This window comes from Astatotilapia calliptera, chromosome 17, assembly GCF_900246225.1.
Source record: "Astatotilapia calliptera chromosome 17, fAstCal1.2, whole genome shotgun sequence".
NCBI classification, from domain to species: Eukaryota; Metazoa; Chordata; class Actinopteri; order Cichliformes; family Cichlidae; genus Astatotilapia; species Astatotilapia calliptera.
The window spans coordinates 35,740,389-35,763,923 of record NC_039318.1 but is presented as its reverse complement, the minus strand read 5'-3'; the positions used below and the strand labels follow the sequence as shown (position 1 = coordinate 35,763,923).

The window sequence follows — 23,535 nt, the reverse complement described above, 5'->3', positions numbered from 1 at the left end:
TGTCAAGCCCAGTGGTCATGATTTGGGCTCGTTTTCCAGCTACAGGACCCGGGCACCTTGCATTCAGAGTCACAATGAACTCCTCTGTATACCAAAGCATTTTAGAGTAAGATATGAAACCTTCTGTGTGCCCGGCAGTTAAAGCTTGGACCAAATTGGATCATGAAATAACACCAGCTAATCTATAACAGAATGGCCTAAAAAGAAGAGACAGGTGTTGCAATGGTCCAGTCAAGGTCTAGACATCAGCTCAATTAAAACACTGCAGCAGGATCTTAGCAGAGCGCTGCATGAACAAATACCTGCAAACCTCAATAAACCGAAGCAACACTGAAAAGAGAAGGAGCCAAGATTCCTCCACAGGAATGTGAGAGACTGAATAAGTCCTCAAGAAAACATTATTTCAAGCTATTGGTGCTAAAGGTGGGTCTACAACCCATTGAATCATGCCAAGTACTGTGTCATAGGATTTCATAGTCTCATGAAAACTTCCTTTTTCAGAATCCATGCAGACTGACACTAGATCTGCAAGGTTTAGGTTGATTGCAATAGCAGGAATAAGTAACACTAAGCTGTGTTTGTGGTTTATTATGACACGAGACACCACTCTAAGAAATCTGTAACATTTATGTTTGCCTTTTGTGTAACAGCACATGAATCCATTCCCATGTACACTTATTTCTCAAAAAATGTGAGCATGTATTTACAAATATATACACTGAAATACATTCTAAAACTCACGTATTACATTAAAGACAGCTGCTTTAAAAAAAAAAAAAAGTACACAACCTCTTGTACAAATGATCAATGTTACAATTTGGACACCTTGGTGTAAACACTGGGTAACTCATCTGGTGAAGCATTTGTTTTAAATACACTAAAATGTGACAATGGGACAAAGAATGCATAAAACATATTCTAGGCTTACAAACAGTATATGAAATTGAAAGAGTGGCCTTAGGTACAAAATATCAATGACAGTGATGATCGCTTTCCAACACCCAGAGATGAGGATTTTATTTCCCTTTCAGAGGCAACCTTAGTTGAGTTTAATAAAGGAGCAGCTGATGTAAATTCTGTTCTTTGTTTTGGACCCGGTAGGTGTTAAAAGGTGTTTGTGAATCCGAAATAACCGATTACCACACTGTAATCCAGGAAAACCACTTGGAGCTATCAGCGTGTGCCATTATTTTTCGGGTTCATAGTATCTTTTTTTCATGGCCCGATATTTTCGGAGGAAATACAGAGCTTCTAGCTCCTTAATGACATGATCCCCCCGGGCCACCAGCTGTTTGATCTTCTCCGGGTCGGTAACGTCTTTATGCTTCATGAATGCTGACTTCAGGCGCTGTTTGAAGTACGCTGCTCCCTGAGGGTATTCACGGCCGAGATACAGGAGCTTGTTTGGAGAGGAGAGACACATTTTTAAAGCTCTGCAGCATTGCACACCACCCAGCGTTGTTTCTCTTAACACCAGTTTACTTACATTTTTGTACAGCCTGATAACTTCAGTTTTTAAAGGGTTGGACATGGCCTTTCACACTTTTGAAACGAGAAGAGGAGAAAGGGAAGGTCAGGAGAGAGAGCACACAGAAACCATTACACAAAATTAAGTTTAGCTTAGCAGCTAGCTTACGAATTACCATGTAGAGCACCGCATTTATGCCAAGCGCAACAAATTGACATTTACACGTGTTATATTATGTACGCCAATGAAGAGAAAAATGTCTTTTCCTTGCGTCCTTACCTATGAATGCAAGGGACAACTCCGTAGTGCACGTTGTCGCACGTCGTTTCGTTCTGTCGCAAATAAAAAACATAGCAAGTACGCATGCGTATAGGTTGCCACGGTTACCCAGACGCGCGGACGAACATGGTGAGGGTTTTTCCCCTCTATTATTTCCTTATAATAGACCAACTTAAATATTATTTTTAAAGGTCTATGTGATTACAGGCTACCAGTTAGCGCAATTACGTAGTAACCTATTAGTTTACTGTACGAAATACAGTTTCGTAGTTCTTAACTTCGACACTTTCTCTCTCTCTCTCTCTCTCTTTATATACAGAGGTGGCAAAAGTACAGACTTTCTTTACTTAAGTAGAACAACTAAGTAGTACAGATACCTGGGTTAAAAAAATGCTCCACCAATAGTTGAAGCACTGAAGCAACTGTTTTACTCAAAAGAGGAAAAGTACAGGCTCTGAAATGTACTCCAAGAAAGAAAGTAGCTCTTTGTAGGACAATTCTAACAAGGAAACTGAACCTCCTGCTATATTAATATAATATCATTATACTATTAGTACATGATAACACAAATACAATAATCTAAATTAATACAATAACATAAATTATAATCCCAGTGAATATGCCCAGTTTGAATGTGTTATATAGGACCCAATGCAGTGGAAAGGAATATTTAAAAAAAGAAAAAAAGAAGCGGTTTTCTGTTGCCTCCACATTTAAACATTAACTCTTGATTTTAAAGTGAGATTCAGCAGGTGGGGGACACTAAGATCTGTGGAGTGGCTCAGCAAAGGGAAAAGAATTACACCTCATAATAATGTCTAATGTGAGATTCAGTAGATTTTATTTGTGTACATGCTGTGGTCAGCTGACCTGCTGCTCTTTGTGAATTTACACAACTGAATTTAGCAAGATGTCAGCAGTTTTCACAAGATGTCCTGGGTGATGTCCATCCTCTACACTGACACGGACACCACTCCTCTACTCATTAGATTGTCTTTACAGTAGACAGTATAAAGTTCAGTGAATTAATCTAAACATCATCAGCTTAAGTGTGAAGTTATTTCACAGTCTTTTCTCTCCCTGTGAAATAAAACCGTAAATAAACAGTCTGTGTTTTAGCTGATAGAAATGTTGAATTTGAAATTACCTGCCACTTAGCGCTAGCTAGATTATGAAGTTCCACTAACACAAAAGGTCACCTGCACTACTTCTGGAAATGTAGGCAGTAAAAGTAAAAGGGTGTCAGAAAAATAAATAATTAAGTAAAGTACCTGGATTTTCTACATAAGTACTGTAACAAAATATTTGTATTTAGTTACTCCCCACCTCTCTATATCTATCTATAGTGTATATAGATATAGATAGATACATAGTTTCTTGAATTTCTGTTGTGAAACATGACATTCTGTAACTTTCTCTCTTTTTTTCCTGTGAATGAAAGCTTCCCAAGAAACAACAGGTATGAGCAACAGGCAGTCAGTACATCGTCTGTCTTTGACAATTAGACACAGAACTCAGCTCAAGATACACACAGGAAGCTTCCTTACTCTCTTTCTCGCTGCTTCGTTCTCTTCAGCAATATATCCATTTGCTAGTAGGTACACACTGAACTGTCACTGTTAAACTACACTTGCAATGCTCTGATGCCACAGAAGAAGGCCGGTAAGGTGTCCAAGGCTCAGAGGACAAAGCGGCAGCAAGAGGAGGAGGAGAGGAGACTTCGAGAGGAAGGTGAGCAGTCTCTCTTAATTTAAACCTCCAGTGTAGGTGGCGTTTCTGGCACTGAGACTTTAAAGGGAAATTGACTTTTAAAAAAATGAATCTGTTACACTTTTTGAGCTTCTCTCAAGATTTGTTCATTGTCATTATGTTGCTAGAACGTAACAAAAATTGCAATGGTGCTCTCGGTAATAAAGAAAATGTAGAAAAGATAAATAAGATTTACTTAAAAAAAGATAAATGCAGAAGCCTTTAGCAGTCTTTAGAGTAAAGTGACTGGATGTGAGTGTTCGTGCAGGTGGTCCATGGGGAAGGGCAGGTGGACGGATGGCTTTCACAGCTCTTGGAAAAATAGCTGTCCCTCAGCCGGGTGGTAGTGGTCTTTATGTATCTATACCATTTCCTAGATGGCAAAGGTATGAACAGTTCGTGTCCCGGGTGAGTGGGGTCAGCAGCAATATGGCTGGCCTTCCTTTGCAGTCTGCCAGCTTATACTGAATTGAGGTCTGTTAGCTGCTTAATGTGTCTTTGGAGGATCCTCTCAAAGAACTTCATGATGACTGGGGTCAGTGCGACTAGGCAGTAATCATTTAGGCAGGCCACAGCTAATTTTTTTTTTTGGCACAGGCACAATGATGGAGGACCTAAGGCAGACAGGGATAGTATAAAGTTGCAGAGACAGATTGAAAATGTCCAAAAAGACCCCAGCCAGCTGGTCAGCACATGTCCTCCCTGACACCTTTTCCGGTTTTGCAGCTTTGTTAGTGTTAGTTCTCTTCAGAGAACAAGTCACTTAGTGGAGCTGCAGGATCAGGGGCTGATGCTGCTCCTCTAGTTGAAGGGGAGCAACGGTTGCACCTCCATTAGTGTTGTCAATCTGGAGAAGAAACTGTTCAGGGTATCAGGAAGTGAGGGATCCCAACTGATCTACTGCTCTATGTAGCTGTTTATGAGTAGGAGAGATAGGCGCTTGTTGGTGGATGTGTTCTCTGTTAGCACTGTATCTGTAACATGTACATTGTAGAGGAAGCCCGGATCAGGGCAGAAAGAGAAGAACAGGAGAGAGTGGAAAGAGAGAGAAAGCAGAAGGAAGTGGAAAGGCTTGAGCTAAAGGTAAGAGCCCAGTTTAATATTAACCCTAAATGAAGCATAAAAGAAGAAATGTACATACACAGAAGAGTACTTGGGAATGCTTTGTGTGCTTGGATGTCTTTCTCTGACAGGACCTAGAGCGCAGAGAGGCCGAGTTGAAGGAACTGCACCATCTACTGGAGGAGAATCATACTGCAGTAACCAAATGGAAAACTGAAGCTGTGGAGACAGCCAAGGTGTGGATCCACAAGCATTCTGTCCAGTAGATATGGACATTTTCTTTTTCCCTGATGGATTTCTGGCAGTGTATGCTTTGTGTCCAGTGGGAGCGATACATGCGTTGCGACGGTGCACCAGACCCAGCAGTACAGAAAGAGATGAATACATACATGAGTTTATGGAGAGATGACCCTGAGGTCAACATCACGCTTGTGCTCCAGCAGTGTAATCTTGCTCTGCAGGTCTGTATGTGTTTGTTGATCAATGACAGTAAGGTTATTTTATTTCCCTATTATCAGATAATAACCAGCAACAATTTTCTTTATGTTAACTGGCAATAATTAAGTGATAATAATCAGGATGAAAAATTAAGCACAGGACAAAAGTAGCTCGAGCTATTAAAAATAGAGGTAACTAAAGCCTTGTCTTCAAGTGAGTTATCTGCTGTGTGTTCTAACATAACAAATCTGTTCTTACAGCTGGTAGATGAGTTGGAAGATTTCCTCAAAGATGTTACAGATCCCCAGGAGGGCCAGAAGTACCAGAAGGTTCTCATAAATTTGCAGGAGCTAATTCACTCAAAACACCACCTTGCTACTGAAGAGATCCTTAAGGTACAAGATACCTGATTATTCCTATGATAACACATCAGGATGCAGTTTGATTTATAGTAACAATATAGCAATAAGTCCAAAACCCTGCGTGTCCATGGTTTCAGAGTGCCAGTGAAAACGTCAGCACTGAGACAGGCAACATGCAGACTGTGATCAAAGATGACAACATTACACTATGTCTCTGGGCCAACCTCAATAAGATTCCAAGGTTTGTTCATAAAGCTATCATCTTAGAATTTCATTCTGTTATATATCCACTGTTACAGTGGTGGATGCTCATATTAAAGTTTCACATGGTGAAATCAGTGTATGTGTAAGGAATCTCTTTGAGTCAACGCTCACACTTCAGACTCTTCAGTTCTAGGAGTGAGCACAGAAGCTCAACCCTCTCTTTAGCAGCCATTCAGAAGAAAGTTGGTTTAAGTGAGCGGGAAGGAAGCCAGACAGCGGTTAGACAGACAGACCAACTGTCCGTCTGTCCACCCATCTTCTGCTGCTTATCTAGGTTTGGGTTGCAGGGGCAGCAGTCTAAACAGAGACAGCCAGACCCTTGCCAACTCCTCCAGTTCATCTGGGGGGACACTGAGGCATTTCCAAGCCAGCAGAGAGACACTAAAGACATCTTTTCAGCATGTTCTAGGTCAGCCCAGGGTATCCTAGTAGGACATGCCAGAAACGCCTCATCATCTCATCCAGCAGCAATGGGCTAATTGTCCACGAACTCCTGAAACCCCTTTTGAACAGGGGGACCACCACCATGATCTGCCAAATGTCGCTGGCTCCCACATTTTCCTTCTGATGCTGCCCATCCAAAAATAGAAATATGGTGCTAGAAATGAACATCATTCCAACGTTAAAGAAAGTCAATCATTTGTAGCTGTGCCTTATGATGAAGATGAAATTTGTGGACAGTACCTAAACACAGACTTGTACAAATGTTGCCTGTAGGTACACAGGCTGATGTTTTATTCCTCTTTGTGTTTCTACCTGGTCCATCCAGGTTTAAGAGTGTCAGCTTCAGTGAGGCAGGCCTCAGCTTTGAGCTTCCCAAGCAGCTGGCTGTGAGTGACATTGCTGTGTGCATCCTCCACACCCGGTATGACCACCTATCTTCATTAGCCAGGATGACTCATCTGAGAACACACACACTCAGCAACAGGGTCTACCCGGCGATGCAGTCCACCCAAAGGTTAGGCGAGAGGGAGGTAAGATGAAAGCTTCTGTTGTGGGTTCCTTCATTTACTGGGTTCTTTTCCTTCCTATAGAATGCACATCTCACAGAGTGCAGCCAGTCTGTGGTCAAGGAGGAGCAGTCCAGAGCCTGAAGAGAGCCAAGTGAGCCACGTCCAAACACTGATGGAGGCACTTGATGGTAAGATGGTCTTTAAATACAGTGGGGCAAAAAAGTATTTAGTCAGCCACCGATTGTGCAAGTTCCCCCACTTAAAATGATGACAGAGGTCAGTAATTTGCACCAGAGGTACACTTCAACTGTGAGAGACAGAATGTGAAAGAAAAAAAATCCATGAATCCACATGGTAGGATTTGTAAAGAATTTATTCGTAAATTAGGGTGGAAAATAAGTATTTGGTCACCTCAAACATGGAAAATCTCTGGCTCTCACAGACCTGTAACGTCTTCTGTAAGAAGCTTTTCTGTCCCCCACTCGTTACCTGTATGAATGGCACCTGTTTGAACTCATCTGTATAAAAGACACCTGTCCACAGCCTCAAACAGTCAGACTCCAAACTCCGCCATGGCCAAGACCAAAGAGCTTTCGAAGGACACCAGGAAAAGTATTGTAGACCTGCACCAGACTGGGAAGAGTGAATCTACAATAGGCAAGCAGCTTGGTGTGAAGAAATCAACTGTGGGAGCAATCATCAGAAAATGGAAGACATACAAGACCACTGATAATCTCCCTCGATCTGGGGCTCCACGCAAGATCTCATCCCGTGGGGTCAAAATGATCATGAGAACGGTGAGCAAAGATCCCAGAACCACACGGGGGGACCTGGTGAATGACCTGCAGAGAGCTGGGACCAAAGTAACAAAGGTCACCATCAGTAACACACTACAACGGCAGGGAATCAAATCCCGCAGTGCCAGACGTGTTCCGCTGCTGAAGCCAGTGCATGTCCAGGCCCGTCTGAAGTTTGCCAGAGAGCACATGGATGATACAGCAGAGGATTGGGAGAATGTCATGTGGTCAGATGAAACCAAAGTAGAACTTTTTGGTATAAACTCAACTCGTCGTGTTTGGAGGAAGAAGAATACTGAGTTGCATCCCAAGAACACCATACCTACTGTGAAGCATGGGGGTGGAAACATCATGCTATGGGGCTGTTTTTCTGCCAAGGGGACAGGACGACTGATCCGTGTTAAGGACAGAATGAATGGGGCCATGTATCGTGAGATTTTGAGCCAAAACCTCCTTCCATCAGTGAGAACTTTGAAGATGAAATGAGGCTGGGTCTTCCAACATGACAATGATCCAAAACACACCGCCCGGGCAACAAAGGAGTGGCTCCGTAAGAAGCATTTGAAAGTCCTGGAGTGGCCTAGCCAGTCTCCAGACCTCAACCCCATAGAAAATCTGTGGCGGGAGTTGAAAGTCCGTGTTGCTCGGCGACAGCCCCAAAACATCACTGCTCTCGAGAAGATCTGCATGGAGGAATGGGCCAAAATACCAGCTACTGTGTGTGCAAACCTGGTAAAGACCTATAGTAAACGTTTGACCTCTGTAACATAACCTTTGTTGGCAATAACAAAGTATTGAGTTGTATTTTTGTTATTGACCAAATACTTATTTTCCACCCTGATTTACGAATAAATTCTTTACAAATCCTACCATGTGGATTCATGGATTTTTCTTTCACATTCTGTCTCTCACAGTTGAAGTGTATCTCTGGTGCAAATTACTGACCTCTGTCATCATTTTAGGTGGGGGAACTTGCACAATCGGTGGCTGACTAAATACTTTTTTGCCCCACTGTAAAAAGCAAGCACATAAACTAAACTCGTTTTAAAAATACATATCACACTATGTCACAACTAACTCTATGTCAATGATTATTGTAAACTTAGCTTAGAAAGAATGTGTTTATTTCCACAGACAAATTAACCAGCGGTTCTTCTAAAAGCCTTAATGACAGTTCTGTCTGTCTGTTCACCAGTCAGGGATCCGATTGGTCCCCCGGAGGAGCACACAGTGATCAACCCTGTTGCCCAGGTGGTAGACTTGATGGAGTACACACCTCTGGGTGGAGTATTCTACTATGATGCGTTTCACCTCCCACCTCAAATTCAATATGCCCATGGCTGGAAATTTGTGCAGGTGAAGAGATAAGGGTCTTCCAGCTAGCATGAGATCAAACCTCACTTGTACTCAAAGTGCATGCCTGTTTTTGTTTGTAGGTGTTGAGGACAGGTATGCAGGTCTTCTCTTATCAGGCTGAGAAGTCTGGTTTGGATGGCCACGAGGCTCTCCCCTGTCCTCTTATTGGGGTGTCTGTGACACTGCCCGACTCTGTTGTCTTCTTGGAAGCTCCACAAGTGGCTCGCTGGGATGCTGCAGGTATACCACACTCTGAAATACATCTGAAAGACCCCACAAAGTCAAAGATATTGAAACTGTCTACTCCCAAAGGTAAGCAGTGGAGGATGGATGGTATCACCGACATCTCCTATGATGAGTCTGAGGCCAAAATCTCTTTCAAGATGGACTCCTTCCAAGCATTTGCGCTGATGCAGAAAACCTACGCCAACCTTCCTTTTCAGAGCTGGGAGCTCCGGCCACTGGGCCAGGACTCTGCTCTCTACACTGTCAACGGGGCATTCATAAACATCAGCATCACTATTCAGGTAAGACGGCAGGAGCACTGTGGACGCAAGACGCAGGAAATAAACAGGAGATGTGGCTTAACTGTTACAATTTGTGCATCTGTGTCACTGATAGGATAATAAATGTATGCTGCAATCAGAGCAAGAGGGGGGGCTCTCTCACCTCATCGGAAAGTGGATGAGTGGCTCGGACCTGCAGAAGGCCATGGTCGATGCTGGGGTCAACATCTTTGTGAATGAATACGCGCACAAATACGTCAGCAGCACTGCCAAGGTCTGCAACACAAAACCAAGATGCTAAATTTGAGACGCTAATATGAGAAGCTTAATAAGAATCCTTCAAAGATTGAAATGCATTTTATGAAGTCAAATGGGTTTCAGAATGGAAAAATGGACTTGAACGCCCCTTTAAATGAGGAGATTGAAAAACAAGGTTCGGCTGATATTTCACATGGTACCCACTATTTAAGCAGCTCAGACTACCCCCAGTTGTTGTGCATCTTTTCATTCATCTGACTGAAGAAGTGAATAAGTGCTTTTCATGTCACCAATTAGGGCTGTCAACATTAAGGCGTTAATGCGTCATGACGATTAAAATTTTTAACGCAATCAACCCATCTGGAGCGCAGAATGGACAAACTGCCCAAAATGCATTGACAGAGACATTTCAGGGATTTTGAGTCATTCTGCGCTCCAGATGGGTTGATTGCGCTAAAAAAAAAAAAAAAGTAAATAGCGTTATTTGCGATGACTGCGTTAGCGTTAGCATTGACAGCCCTACACCAAATATAAATGACTACAGACGGAAATGTCAGTTAGCGTGTGACTTGGTTGGTGAGATTTTCACCTGATGGTAGCATTACGTTAAAAGGTTTGAACCAAAGTTTGTATTACACAGTGCATGTAAGTGTCCCATGAAATCATAAGATAAATACGTTTTTCTGCATTTACACAGGGCTGCCTGAAGCGGTCCTGATATGTAGTTTTAAACAACAATTTAATTATTGTGTTTTTGCAGTATTAAGAATTACGAAATGATCTGTGGGGTTTCTGTCCTCTTCAGGACCCACTCACACAGCACGCTGCCTACGAACAGATGGCCCTCTTTTCCTCTGCCTGTGCATTCTCGTGGAGCAAGTGGAATGCTAAATGTGGAGCTGAGCATCTGGTCATGCAGGTACTCTCTCACACATAGATACACTTTATGCAATGTAGTATTTTACTCCATTATCTACTTAAGGCCTCAGTCACACTAGAGTAAAAATAGAACGGCTACCTCTGTGCGAGCAGGAGAAAAAACTGTGGCTGGTGAGTGATTGTGCTGAAAATAATTTTGCTACCTGGGAATGACCACAAGAAGTTGTGGGGACCACTTTTGGTTGCAAGGAGATTCAGCATGTTGCCAGGTGGGAGGTAACCTGTCTCTGCCTGATTCGGACCGACTGCAATCCCTCTCAAAGAGATTGGTGAAGGTTTGCGATTAATCGCCATCCACTTTACAAATGCAAACATGCTGTAATCAACTGGAGTCAGTCTGTACCAATTAGCACGACTCTGCTACCTGATCAATTAATGAACCAAGAAAACGTGAATTACTAAAGTTTGTGCCAGAAAATTTTGCATAAACTGTGCTGAATTTTAAAACTAAAAAACGTGTTTAGTTATTTAGAATGGGAGGTGGACATGTTTTCAGAACGATTGCATAATTAATACACCCGATTGGCTCAAAGTGGAGAGCGAGACATAACTTTGGCTCCGTCCTGTCATTCTTTACTCAGTCCTCTGAGTGTTTAGAGCTGAGCCTCGTGTATTCCTGCTGTGCAGTAACACTGGGATTTAATTAAACAGCAGAACTCAAAGAAGCATCGGAGGGAGGCGGGGGAGATGTTGGACAAATGATGCATACAAGGATGTGTCTTGTTTTGACAACCTATCATTTTTATTATAATGGGCAGAGCAGGTTTCAGTATTCAGGGTTTTAGAGATTTGAAACATCTCTTTAGAAATGTTTTCTCAGCAGTGTGCAAAGACAGGAAATTTTAAGGTTTTCTTTTACTTCCTTAATAGATGCATTTACATAACATCTCTGTCAAAATGCAGCTGTTTGGGGACTGTGTTAGTTTAATATGCAGTATGAACAGCGTTATCCTCTCTACTCGAGAAACTGGCAAACGCAATTCAAATATTTTAAATTACCAGAATTAAATCCTGTGTCTACTTAGTGCTACTTGGCCAGCTGTACCACTTTATGGTACGTAGAGTAAAGTGAGGTGAATGTTATCTGTATCTCATTACCATTATTTTTCTTTTTTTTTTTAACTTTAAAACTCCATGTAGAGGAGGAGGCATCTTCTTCCATGTACTAAGACCAACAGCAGACGTTCAATTTGAGAATTGATAAATAAGTGAACACGTTTTACAGAATCATGAAGCGAATGAAGGTCAGGTTAGAGTTTACCTTTTAATTGAGAAGTCTAGTTGGTCTTACCAGCTGCACCACAAATTGTGTGCGTAACATTTGTTGAGCGATGCCTTCAGTTTCTAACTGCAGGATGTGTGACAGCAGCTCTGTTGCATAACACCAATTCAGTTTCACACACTGCAGAGAAGCTCAGACAGATGCATGCATTTACACATGTAGCAGAGTAACAGCACATTAACACAGACGGCAAACAAACATATTGAGTCTCCTTCGGCCCGGTCTTGTTTATCTGAATTGCTTTCTGTTTTCTGCCCCAGGCTCTGCTATAGAATCACATGTCTGATGCAGACAGCAGTAGATTTGAGAGCTATCACAGGTAATTGTGGTATTATTGAAAACCCGATTTTATGTAATTGTCAATTCACCCTCCCCCCGCATGTGGTCTCAGACCTGGGCCCGGTCTCTGAAGCAGCCATTTCAAAGTCAAGGACACGGCACACAGTTGCAACAATTGTGGTTTGGCTGCAGTCTCCAATTACCATTCTCTCTAGTGCAGCTCTAGATTAAAGCAGACTACCACCTGGGTTCTCTTAACATCAACCTTTACGCAGCCAGAGATATGAAAAAGGTAAAACAGTAGGCTTTTTATAGAACACGAAACCAAGAAGCAAAAGTGATATTAACTTGTGACTACCTGATTCTCACCAAAAGGTTACTGACCATAGTTGAGCAGACAGAACAGAGATGAAATTGGCTAACATTTAATATGCTTTAATGTTACATCAACTTGCAAAACTCTCTTTGCCAGGTGTGTGAGCACCACAATCCCTCCCCCGTGCCCAAGGACTCATGGAGTCTGTACCTTCTGGGAGCTCAGAGGAGTCGAAAGCTGGCGATCACAGAAACAAGTGAAGCTTTTTCTCCAGATCATTATCCTGGCAGCGAGTTTCACTCCACCTTCATCCACTTGCTTCAGGACACCATGAGTCCTGATGGCGTCGCTCGGACCAGAAATTCCCATCATTTGTTTGTCGACACAGTGCAGAGCCTGCTTTGTGCCACAAGGCCCCTGATGTATTCATAATCCCAGTGAAATAAACTTAAAAATGCACGACTAAATACAACAACGAGAGAGCTGAATTTGAATTGTACACTTGGATACACATAACACACATCTTCTATTGTAGAATTGGCTACTTTATTTGTGAAAAGATCCACGCATCTCCTTTGGAACATACAAAAGTGTATGAAGTTGTGGCAACCACAGCAAAAACTTGAAGATGGAAAATACAAAAAAAAAAACAAACAAAAAAACGTTTGTGTTGAAACTGTAATAATGCAGAAATACAAGTTAAAACTCATAATCACATTTTCCACTCAAAACTAGCAAACTCATAAATATAGACTTCATAAACACTTAAGAGTTTTATTACCAGTGTTTAAAGAGTTAAGTTATAAACTGTCCTCAGCAACCGATGAGGTAAAATTCCATTAAAAATGCTGGTATTCTCCTGCATCCTCAAGTACATAAAATGTGTTTAAAAAGCCACAGGTGGAGCAGCTCACTGAACAGCTGAGCAGCACTATCACACATGCATACACACAGATAATCTTATTTAGCAAACATAATGTGATGCATAAACTCCTCTATGGGGTTAACTATTCCTGAGGCCAGGCCTGTGCTGTCGATGCAAGTCTTATAGGAATTTGCAGGCACAGTAAACATCCCAACAGCCTCTGCTCTCCCAGTGCAATAAATATCTCTGGAGGGCTGATGAGCACTAGCACCATCGACCCTCAGGACTTCGACTAGACAGGGGGCTGGCCATTGTACCGGAGCCCTGTGTAGGGCCACAGCAGCTGCTGGATGGTCATCCAGGAGTCCCCGGTCCCTACAGGGGCTGCGTCTACGGCTGGCTGCATCACCAGGCTGGCCAGCAGTGCCAGGAGACCTATGCAAATAAACAATGATAACAATAAGAATCCTTTGTTTAATTAAGAAAACACCCCCACTTCTGCATGGATAACAATCTCTGAATTATTGATGTTTTACTTGAATGTTACAGCTGTGCTATTGCTGGGTACCTTGATGCAATTTATCACAAAAATACTAGGTAAAGATTTAAAACGCACGGTATCAAGAACAAAGTACAATATTGGTGTCAAATGCATATATGGCAGTTTTGATTTTGATGGCACATTTTCAGAAAAACTGAACAGGGGGCGATATTAAAAACGCAGGTGGAGGAAGATTTTGCAATTAGACCAACTATCAACAGGTATGTAAAGTTTCATGAATTTCCAAGCATGCTTAGGCCCTCAATAAAGGAGTTTATTTGCCAAAATAACTTTACCATTATTACACAACTTAGGGGTTGCCAAAGCATCAACGTTGAGACTTCAAGGTGGGGGCATGACAAACGAGTGGAAGATGTCACGGTCTGTCCTTTATATACAGTCAATGGAGTGGTTCTCCTAGGTTTAAACCAGTAATGGTAACAAAAGGAGCCTACCCGCTAGGAGCACCATCATGGCTAGCCAAAGCCAAAGACCCCTGCCACCTCTGGCTACTGCTGCTGCCGTCCGGGAACTGGTTAAACTATGGGACAGAGACTGGGCCGCTCCTGGTTCTGTAGATGTAGGGCTGGATGAAGGGCTAGGCCTAAAGAAAACGAAATAACGTTATGACACGAACTAGGTAAGACATGGTTACTACGGGAAAAAAAGATAAAATGTTAAAAAGATAAAGCGAAAGACTTAAGTTACCAAAAATACTTGTGACGTAGTTAGCTTATTTCAGGACACTGTCATGAACACAGTAAAATCTGTTGGTCATTTGTGGTAACTTAATTACAGCAGGCAGTAAATTAGCTGTGACTTGGCTAAAATTACAATTTAAATGCAGTTAAGTGCATTAAACCACCCATCTTATAACTGCATCAAAGCACAACCATACACATCACTGTTAGCATAGAAAGATGTCAGCAGTTGTTAATAGCAGTTGGCACTGAGCTGGATTTCAGCATTAGCTTATCAGGCAAAGGCAACAGATAATTTTGGCCTGAGATCTGTCAACAGCAGGAATGCCGCTTCAATTTAGAGTCCGTGCAAGGTCGTAAGTGGCCTTTGACTGGCACTCCTTCCATATAAACATAGGCCTTTTGCATGCATTAATAGTGTTTTCCCCCCTTAGACAAAGTCAGAATCCACAATCACTTCCCACTTTGTATTTTCTCCCAACACACTTACAGCATTACAAAGAGCTCATCCTGATTCCTGAGAGATGTAAAGGGAGGAAAAGAGGAAAGGATAGTTCAGAACAACACCTGATCTGCATAGTTTGCATGATCTGTCACCTCACGAAAACAAAGGAACAGGCCAAGGTTTGCACATAAAACAGGTGGCCGAGCATGTTAGTAGATGACAAAAGCAAGCCTGGAGAACTTGGACTGGTTATCACGTTGAATCAAAAAAAAAAAAAAAAAAAAAATGCAGAAACAAGTCATAACACAACACATAAAAAAGCATGCATTAAAAAGAACACATCCAAAAACAAACAAAAACACACAAAGTCTCCAGCTGAAGGAAATGATGAATTTCAAACAAAAGCCTCTGAGCCCCTTGAGCATAGAAGCTAGTCCAGCACAGATCTACATCATGAAAGAGTTTCATCACTTAGGTCCCACAACGTCCTCAAAGTTTTGAAACAAAAGGATGTGAACATCAGATGTTAAAGACACATTACATTTCTGGTATTAATGATACTTTGACCCAGGCCTCCGTTATCATTATACACAGCAGCAGGGCAGTGTTGACCAAATAGTATAAATGGGGATGGTGTCTTAAAATTGATATCATCATTAATGCCAAAATGTTACATGACTATTGATTTATGATGCAATATCTCTATACAATCACAAAATTTCAGTAACTAGTGAAAGTTCATAAGTGGCAATGAAGCGGTTATTCCATTCTAAAATAAAAACATTAATATGCCACTTATGAACTCTGATATCACAAGACGTTCAGGTTACAACTACTGGAACCTGAGCACAGCCAAATGATCAACTCTTTCACCATGTGTCAGTCTCTTGGTTTGTTGGCAGACAGTAGTGCTACCGTACGGTAGCGGTGGGCATTTAGTTGGACTAACGTCTTAAGGGGCAGAATGAGTGAGGTGAGTTTGCTGCCCAGCTCACTGAGACTGGACCTCCTCTCCACCACTGTCTCCTCCTTCTGCTCTTCCTCGGACTGGCAGTCTGTGTTGTTGCAGGCTGTCCTGTGGGCATGCACGGGTTAGGCATTCAAACAAACTTTTGAGCTGCACAATGACATATGACCATTGCTACAAAACCACAATTTTGTGTGCACACATGCCAAAGTCATGCATATGAAGCTAACAAAAGCAAGCAGAGAGACACCCCTGTAGCAGTCATGGAATTATATTCACCTCCTGCAGACCAGTAATTTCTCAGACATGAAGTCATGTTTGAAATTATAATTTGTTTTGCATGAATCAGTTCATTCCCAGCAATGCAGAGTATATGCTTAAATATAGCACAAAGCCATAAAGCAATTTCACAACCTTTCAGTTATTTGGAGATTATTCAGCGCTTGACTTCCATCATCTTTAGCATTAGCTTTTACATTAGTTTTCCAAACATGTGAAAGCATACGGTGCCCCATAAGAAAAACAAACATGTCACAAATGTCCACAGCAAAGATGTGTCACTTCAATATTTTGTCTTTTTTTTGTCTTCTTTTATTTATTAGTACTATTTGTATTTTATCTGTTCTATTTATATATTAATTGGCATCTGTGTGTGGACAGCAAAGAAAGAACTTCATTGCACAAAGAAATGCCTTTTTTTCTTTGGACACATGACAATAAACACTTTGAATCTTGAATCATATAGAAAAGAGGCTTCAGACAAATACTTTCCCAAGCAAATGTGGATGGACCAGATGCATGAAAGATGGCTGCTGTGTGGTTTGCTGTCTCTGCGGTTTGTGCTTTCGACTTTGTTTCTGCTAACTAGCTTCACTATTCTCTTTTTAATACCCACAAAGTCAGTCAGCACTCTCTCACTAACAAAATTCTCTTGTTTTGTTCTCAATAACATCTGCTGTTGACAATCAAAATTATTTCTGCATAAACTTATACTGTAACCAATATTGCACCTAAGAGCCGCCATTTTTATGCATCAGGGTCTGCGCTAAAAGAACTTTGGTGATGCAGCCAGTGCAGTATCCTCCTCCTCACACGTCTTACCCCTTCATCACAAGCGAGGGCTCTTCAGTGTCGACCCAGGGCACAGAGCTACTAAAACGTTTGAGTGGGGGACGCGCTGTGATCTTCCCTGCCACATTCCTGTAAACCAACGTTATCACATAGGGGCATAACAACAACAACCCTCAAGTCATGATGCAACAAGCCTTGGTGGAATTAATAACCAACCAGAACCCTCAAATCTTGCTGTAAAAGGAGTCCCAAAAAAAAAAAAAAAAAAAAAAAACCCACACTGCCTTTATATACAGAGTATACATTTTGTTGTAACTTAACTTGAAGATAATTTAACACACACACACACACACACACACACACACACACACAAATACCCACCATGGGGACCGTCTGGTCAGTCGTTCCGATTCAACCTCTGAGCCATCTTGTGTTTTGGACTGTGTTGGGGGGGACAAATCAAGCCATCATGAAAACCATACTCTTAAATAAAACTTAACCACAATCATATTTTGTCTGAATACATTTTCTGTATCAATGCTCTGCTTGTTGCTCTTAGTTCATTTAACTTTCCCTACGTTTTACATGTCAAGGACAACTGCAGTTTGTCTAACTACAAATACAGTCCAAGTACAGTGTGAAAATGTAATTTCAGTTTTCACTTTACACTATTATACCTCCTGTCATTTTATAGAAAAAGCACACCTAAGAGAAGACTGCTTCACAAACACCTTTGAAATTTATTTTATTTACATTTTAAATAACTTGTGGACTACAGAAAAACTACAATTACAAACTACAAAATGCCAGCCTTTGCAGGATACCGTCATCCAATGAGCTAGCTAGCTGCATTCCACTTGATCCAAAGTTCTCAGTTTCAATAATTACTTAAGAATGAATGATTTTCAAGCTGAAATATTGAGTTCAGACTTTAAAATATAAGGAAAGCTGCATCTTTGGAAATTATACATACAGTGGAGAAACAAAAACATAATGTAACATATTTCCAATGTGATGATGTAGAGTCTTGCAACTGATACTCACTGTGTCAAAATGCATGTTGCCTGGGCCAGCACGAGAAATTGTTATCATGCTGCTCCGCCGGGCTGTCTATGAGAGCACGCGCGGTGGTGGTAAATAAATATTGTAATTTACAGGATTAAAAAACAGTCAACAGAAATTTGAATAAATGATCATGATGAAATTGTGTGTAATCCACCTTGTTGTACTGTGATGACTGTTTCCTTCTTTCACGGAAGTCATCTGGAAAGAGGAACATATAGGTTACCCTTGCATGCAAAATATCACATGTATCACAATCTACACAGACCTGATTCCTGAGTCTCTACTCTAGTGAGTATAGTGGTTCATGTGAGGACAGCTACAAAAGCATTCATTGCAAGGCCCAGTGCATATTTGGCATTTAACTTGGTATATAAAAAGTAATTATGAGTTTGCAGGAGTTTACAACCTATTGTATGCTACGGTCAGACTTTGTATGTCTAACAGAAAAAGGGTACAACCTTTTTCTGTTTGTGATCCAAACGACCTCTCATTCTGCATGAGCGTCTCCCGCAGTTCCAGCAGCTCAGCATGCTCTTTGGTGTACAATCTCCTGAGGTTCTCCACGTGCTGAATCATTACCTCCACAGCCTTTCCAATACGACTCTCCTGCAAATCCCAAACAAAGGAAACCATTGAATAATGAAAAAGTTTCCTTGTTATGCAGAAAACATGTTTAAATTCTCCACTTACCTGATGAATCGCTCCTAGCATCTCAGAGCGACTGGACACCCTAGTCATGGACTGGATGAGAATATCCAGGTTTTTCTGGAGCCTCTGGATGATCTCCATTGATTGGTTGTCATTGTCACAAAGAGGACTAAGAGCCTAAGCAGAAAAAAAGGAAAAGTGAAAAGAGAGAGCTGAAGAACCAGCGAGAAAATATCATACAATTTCCTCAGTTTATTTTTTGTTTCAACATATACATTTTCTTATTTATATTATTATTAACATATATTAAATAAATCGTACAAAATACATTAAAACCATTGTTCACATTCACTCCACTACACTTCGAAGCTCTCGTGACCTTTGCACCTGTCAGCCCTTTTACTCAGTGAAACCAATAATTACACAATATATTGCAACTTCAATCACACTATGTTTGTGCAACAACCCTCTACTTCATTTACTTACAGAGTTATCACAGCTACCAGTGGTACTTTAATAACAAAGGAAAAAAAAAAAAGAGTGTGCGCTCAACAGCTGCACACACACACCTGCAGTAAGCCCTGACAGCTGGACACTTCTTTGCGGACGTTCTCCTCGGCTAGGTCACGTGACCTCTCCTCTAGCCTGAGCCTCTTCTCCAAAGTGAACATGTCACACTTAAACCCCAGTGCCAGACGCTGGAACTCTGCCTGAAAACAGAAGAGAGGCACTTTAGTCTGAAAAGAAGTACCCAAACACCACCTCAAAATAGTATAAAGTACATTTCCATACGTTCTACCTTAACATCGACAGCGGTTCTGGACCAGCAGAAAAGTTACACCATTGAAGTTGTGAAACTTCCACATGCACACACTTCATATTTCAAGAGAATTTAATAGACTTGATGAAAAAAAATAGTTATAAAGTAAGCAATAAAGTACTATAAAGTAAAACTTACTAGCATTCTACATGGACACCATTTTTTTACAAGGTTAAAAGGCAAACACGTGCAGGATCCAGTGGTATACATACCTCAATCTCCTTATCACTAGGTGACAGGCTGTAGACAGAAAGACAAGATCAGAAAACTTCATGTGCATACGAATGATTTACAGATTATGTTGGAATGATAAGTTGTCTTACTTGTTCTTATCTTTGAAAGTGTCAGGAATGACTAACATCTCAGCTATAAGGAAACCAAAAAGCGTGCATGCAGTCATTCAAGTCCATGAATATTAAAAATGCATTTTAATACAAGAAATATCTTAAACATACTTTCCGTGTCCGTGGCCATGCTGGCTACATTTTGGTCCTCCTGAACCTTGTGCTCCTTAACGGCCTCCACGGTGCGAGTCAGCTCCTGCAAGATCGGTACAAACATTCCAGTCTCAGTTTCTTTCTCGTCCCGCTTTGCTTCAGAGTCCGATTCTTCCATACTCAAATTCTCTTCAACACCAGTATTTCTCATGGATTTCACTACTTTTTACATAATGAATTGGAGCTGAAGAGTCAACACAGCTGGTTGTGCACTTGGCTCTAGATTCTGAATGATCCGATCCTGAGTAGAGGTAAAACTCAAACTCTCTTCCTCCCTCTCTCGTGGTCATAGACAAGTGTTCACATGATTACACGCACACACTCACTCAGCAAGAAAAGCTGCATTTCTCTTCACGGTCCAGTCAAATGTCACCTTAATGGTGCCATCTTACAGCTTTGTATTTCAAAATGCTGTAAGATTTTTATTTTATACATTTTAATTTGTTTTTTGTTTTTTTTTGTTTTTTTAAAGATAGAATCTGACTACATGTGGTGGGAAAGCTAAAAATTTAAGATATCCACTACCTTTCTCCAAGGCCTTAAGAAGAAAACTAAAGTTCAAATTACTTTAAAAGTAATATTTATAAGTGGAGTTAAGCAGTTAAGAGCAAAGTCAGTGTGCAGGTCATACTAGTTCTCGCCTATTTTTGTCCTTTTTTCCTTCACTAACCTCTGAATGGCTTGGACCAGAGACCGTACTGGCCATGCCACTCCCTGATTGACTGGTGTGTGTGACAGATGATGCCGACTGAGGAGGACTGCTGTCAGAGAGGGTGGTTGGCTTGCTGCTGATGAGCCGGCCTGTCCCTGGAAAGAAGACTTGCTGTGTGGGTGGTTAAAGTTACACACAGACGCACGAACAAAAAGCATAGCCATTTCTGGTTGTGGTTCATTTCTTGTTCCAGCACGCATATCTGTAAATAGTTCTTTACCTGCCGTGCTGGGCTCTGCTTTTGGAACCCCAGCTGCACCGTCCTGCACAGTCTCCTCTTCTTCCACCAGCACAGGTAGCAGGCTTGTGCTTGAAAATATATACTTTTACTTACACAGTATTATAGCAACCTACACTTTTACGTCTATTTATGGTATTTTTTGAAACAAAGTTTTCTCCAAGCTGACGTTGAACCACTCACCTGTCCTCAGCTGGTGATCTGCTGGCCGACTGGTCCTGGCTTAGGCTCTAAGATGGACCGAATTAAAAGCGACAAAGAAAAGGATGAGAAAAAACACAAGGTGGCCTTGAAGCACATTTTCGGTCCCAAGAAATTGTTAAAAGCTGCATGCACATAAATGTTCGTGTACATGTAGCGTACCTGTCCCATGGCAGTGAAATGCTATCTAAGCTGTACAGCGTGTGGAACAGAAAGACTGGATTGATTCCTTATATAATGTGGAGCTACATGGAGAGCTCTGCTGTTTTATGAGTGTGTGTTGCCGAGAAGAGTGCACAGTTAACACTGGCACAGTGCTAAGTAGTGGAGGCGGACTGTGTGCACACAGTTGTATGAATACACTCATACAACGTAGCAAGGTGAGAGCTCAGACCAAAGCAGTAGGATATTGTGTAATAAGTGTAGATAATATGACTTCTGACACAACTGCTTCTTTATTTGGCTGCTGCTTTAGGGGTCGCCAGAGCGAATAATCCCAGCGCAGCATCCTCCTCGGTGACAACAGCCAAATTTGAGCCCTACTCTCACCACCATGTTCCTGTCTTTTCTACTCTGGCTTCCTCCAAAGAGGCCTTACTCCTCTCCTCTTCCTTTGTCTTCGGCCAACTGTAGCACAGTTTTCACCGACATCCTGTTGACCAACAGCACTGGAGGTGGTCCACATCATGAAACATGCGGATGTTTGCAAACTTTTACATCAGAATCCCTTCCTGATGCAACAGTCTCCTTTTATTTGGACTCTCAACACCATTTTACACCCAAAGCAAAAGGTGGAAAGGTTTGAGGCGTGGCTGCAGGGGAGGCGATACATCTGAGCTCAAACAGCTCATCACACCTCCCCGGCATAAAAGGAGAATGAACTGGGTCCCGATGTTGTTGTTGATGTGCGCGGCTAGCTGCTGGGAAGCTGCAGCTTAGAGTGTAAAGTTACGACAACCGGAGAATAAAAGTGCAGAAAGGCGTTGAAAATGTGGTCGGGTCTGTCACGCATCATTTACACTGCCACTGAGTGACAGGAAGTGTGCACTCTGGACACTCTGGTCTATCACAGGGCTTCTCAAATTACTCTCGTGCTGTGAGGTGAAAAACCACTACAGCACCACACATTGTGAATACATTAATCTGATTAAACGTTCTTCTTGTGGTGCTAGATTTCCAATTTGTAATGCTGCATTTAGACTTTAGACCTGGACTTTCCAGGATCTGCAATGCTTATCATCTTGCAGCAGTCTACAAATATCTCTAAAAACAATGCCTGAAAATGTAGAGTACCGAACAGTTTCTGATGCACAAGCTGCAGCACACCATTCTCATCATTGAGAAAACCTTTCGGTTGCGAGACAGGAGCCCCTGCTCAGTGCAGCGACACGGGCTTAGGGGTGAAACCTGGACAATCCGCAAGCAAAATCTGCACCCTTGATGATGCTGGCAACTTTTGCTTCTTTGGCCTAGGACGGTGACGGTGTCAACATTGGGATCGATGAACAATTTCTTGTAAACTTAGTACGAAACAAGTTTTTAAATTCAGTTAAATTTTATCATTTCTAAACATGCTATGAGTATCTTTTTGCAGTTATTAATCAAAGAATGAACAGTTTGACATTGTCAAGTCAAAAAGTCCTAAAAAATAAACAATGATTGATCAACAAAATAAATGTGTTTATTCATTTGTTTGTTTTTTTCATATTAATCTGGGAAATTTTAGACTAGTCAGGTTTTCGCATGCTGTGTCACATCCAATTGAAACTAAATAAAAAGTGCCACTATTGGGATAAATAATATGGTTGACTTTATTTATATTCTTGTTGTCAATATGAACGAAGTCCTATGAAAATGGATTCATTTACAAGTAAAATTACAGTTTGAATATATTTGAATAATAGGGTTCAAATAGAATACTCAACTTTAAAAAAGATAAAAGGCCCCAATTCTTAGTTATAAACACTGACCTGGCCATAAAAATAAAAACAATCACTATCTCTCAGTAGGGTGGCAGGCCATAAAGTTAACATCAAGTAGGAGACTAAAAACAAACCGACAGATCTGGCAGAGAGCAGGACGTACAATAGCCGTGGTGAAACAACTCAGACATCTATGGTTCCAAATCTCCAAACAAAGGAATGTAATTTGCAAAAATGTACTTTTAAAACCCATTCATCTGGACACAGAAGTCATTCAAGACCAACCAATAAATTAAGAGGTAAAAATAACTAATAAATAGCAGTCAAGTAACTGTGTAACTAACTTGTTGAGCAAAAATGCTAAAGAACACACACGTTCAGATTGTGATTAATTATATTTGAGTTAAATTCTTGTTTAAAAAATTAAAGACTCTGTTCTTGAGATCTCATATCTAATACTTTTTCAATGAATACAAAACTTAATTTTGTTTTGATTAAGCTACTATGTATAAACTTCTTTGCCTGTAAACTTTA

The 23,535-nt window shown here is 41.3% G+C and overlaps 3 protein-coding genes across 12 annotated transcripts in view; 1 reads left to right on the top strand and 2 right to left on the bottom strand.

Moving 5' to 3' along the window:
* Positions 1–572: 572 nt before the first annotated feature.
* On the bottom strand, positions 573–1,811 carry lyrm5a (LYR motif containing 5a). Of its 2 annotated transcripts, none has more exons than XM_026148233.1 (3): positions 1,748–1,811; positions 1,487–1,542; positions 573–1,399 (listed from the first exon to the last, which is right to left on the bottom strand). In XM_026148233.1, exons 2-3 carry the CDS (start codon positions 1,529–1,531, stop codon positions 1,187–1,189), a joined length of 258 nt encoding a protein of 85 aa, XP_026004018.1. In that variant the 5' UTR covers positions 1,532–1,542; positions 1,748–1,811; the 3' UTR covers positions 573–1,186. The 2 variants fall into 2 exon arrangements, with proteins under 2 accessions (XP_026004018.1, XP_026004019.1); XM_026148234.1 differs by lacking the exon at positions 1,748–1,811 and adding an exon at positions 1,644–1,739.
* Position 1,812: 1 nt separating this feature from the next.
* dnai7 (dynein axonemal intermediate chain 7) lies at positions 1,813–12,778 on the top strand. 3 transcript variants are annotated; one of them, XM_026148228.1, is made up of 17 exons: positions 1,813–1,876; positions 3,189–3,206; positions 3,400–3,478; positions 4,491–4,579; positions 4,690–4,794; positions 4,882–5,019; positions 5,257–5,391; positions 5,496–5,599; positions 6,392–6,580; positions 6,657–6,763; positions 8,568–8,728; positions 8,809–8,968; positions 9,041–9,255; positions 9,350–9,508; positions 10,298–10,411; positions 11,974–12,032; positions 12,465–12,523. In XM_026148228.1, the coding sequence occupies exons 1-16, from the start codon at positions 1,832–1,834 to the stop codon at positions 11,983–11,985; spliced, it is 1,830 nt and encodes a 609-aa protein (XP_026004013.1). In that variant the 5' UTR covers positions 1,813–1,831; the 3' UTR covers positions 11,986–12,032; positions 12,465–12,523. The 3 variants fall into 3 exon arrangements, with proteins under 3 accessions (XP_026004013.1, XP_026004011.1, XP_026004012.1); XM_026148226.1 differs by lacking the exon at positions 11,974–12,032 and having other exon boundaries at positions 12,465–12,778; XM_026148227.1 differs by lacking the exon at positions 11,974–12,032 and having other exon boundaries at positions 1,831–1,876; positions 3,324–3,478; positions 12,465–12,778.
* A 57-nt stretch (positions 12,779–12,835) lies between these two features.
* Positions 12,836–23,535, bottom strand: part of lrmp (lymphoid-restricted membrane protein) — a 29,950-nt gene continuing 19,250 nt past the window's right edge. For 4 of the 7 annotated variants that reach the window (XM_026148220.1, XM_026148219.1, XM_026148222.1 and 1 more), the window contains exons 24-39: positions 21,062–21,108; positions 20,861–20,949; positions 20,599–20,735; positions 19,887–19,971; positions 19,755–19,797; positions 19,644–19,671; positions 19,181–19,321; positions 18,654–18,788; positions 18,422–18,569; positions 18,118–18,161; positions 17,943–18,008; positions 17,280–17,338; positions 16,929–17,027; positions 15,810–15,935; positions 14,170–14,318; positions 12,836–13,608 (exon numbers count right to left, since the gene is read on the bottom strand). In XM_026148220.1, coding sequence (XP_026004005.1) covers positions 13,466–13,608; positions 14,170–14,318; positions 15,810–15,935; positions 16,929–17,027; positions 17,280–17,338; positions 17,943–18,008; positions 18,118–18,161; positions 18,422–18,569; positions 18,654–18,788; positions 19,181–19,321; positions 19,644–19,671; positions 19,755–19,797; positions 19,887–19,971; positions 20,599–20,735; positions 20,861–20,949; positions 21,062–21,108 — 1,539 coding nt within the window. In that variant the 3' untranslated portion in view covers positions 12,836–13,465. Of the gene's footprint in view, positions 13,609–14,169; positions 14,319–14,905; positions 14,933–15,809; positions 15,936–16,928; positions 17,028–17,279; positions 17,339–17,942; positions 18,009–18,117; positions 18,162–18,421; positions 18,570–18,653; positions 18,789–19,180; positions 19,322–19,643; positions 19,672–19,754; positions 19,798–19,886; positions 19,972–20,598; positions 20,736–20,860; positions 20,950–21,061; positions 21,109–23,535 lie in introns of all 7 variants that reach the window. The other 3 variants (XM_026148223.1, XM_026148224.1, XM_026148225.1) reach the window with 3 other exon arrangements.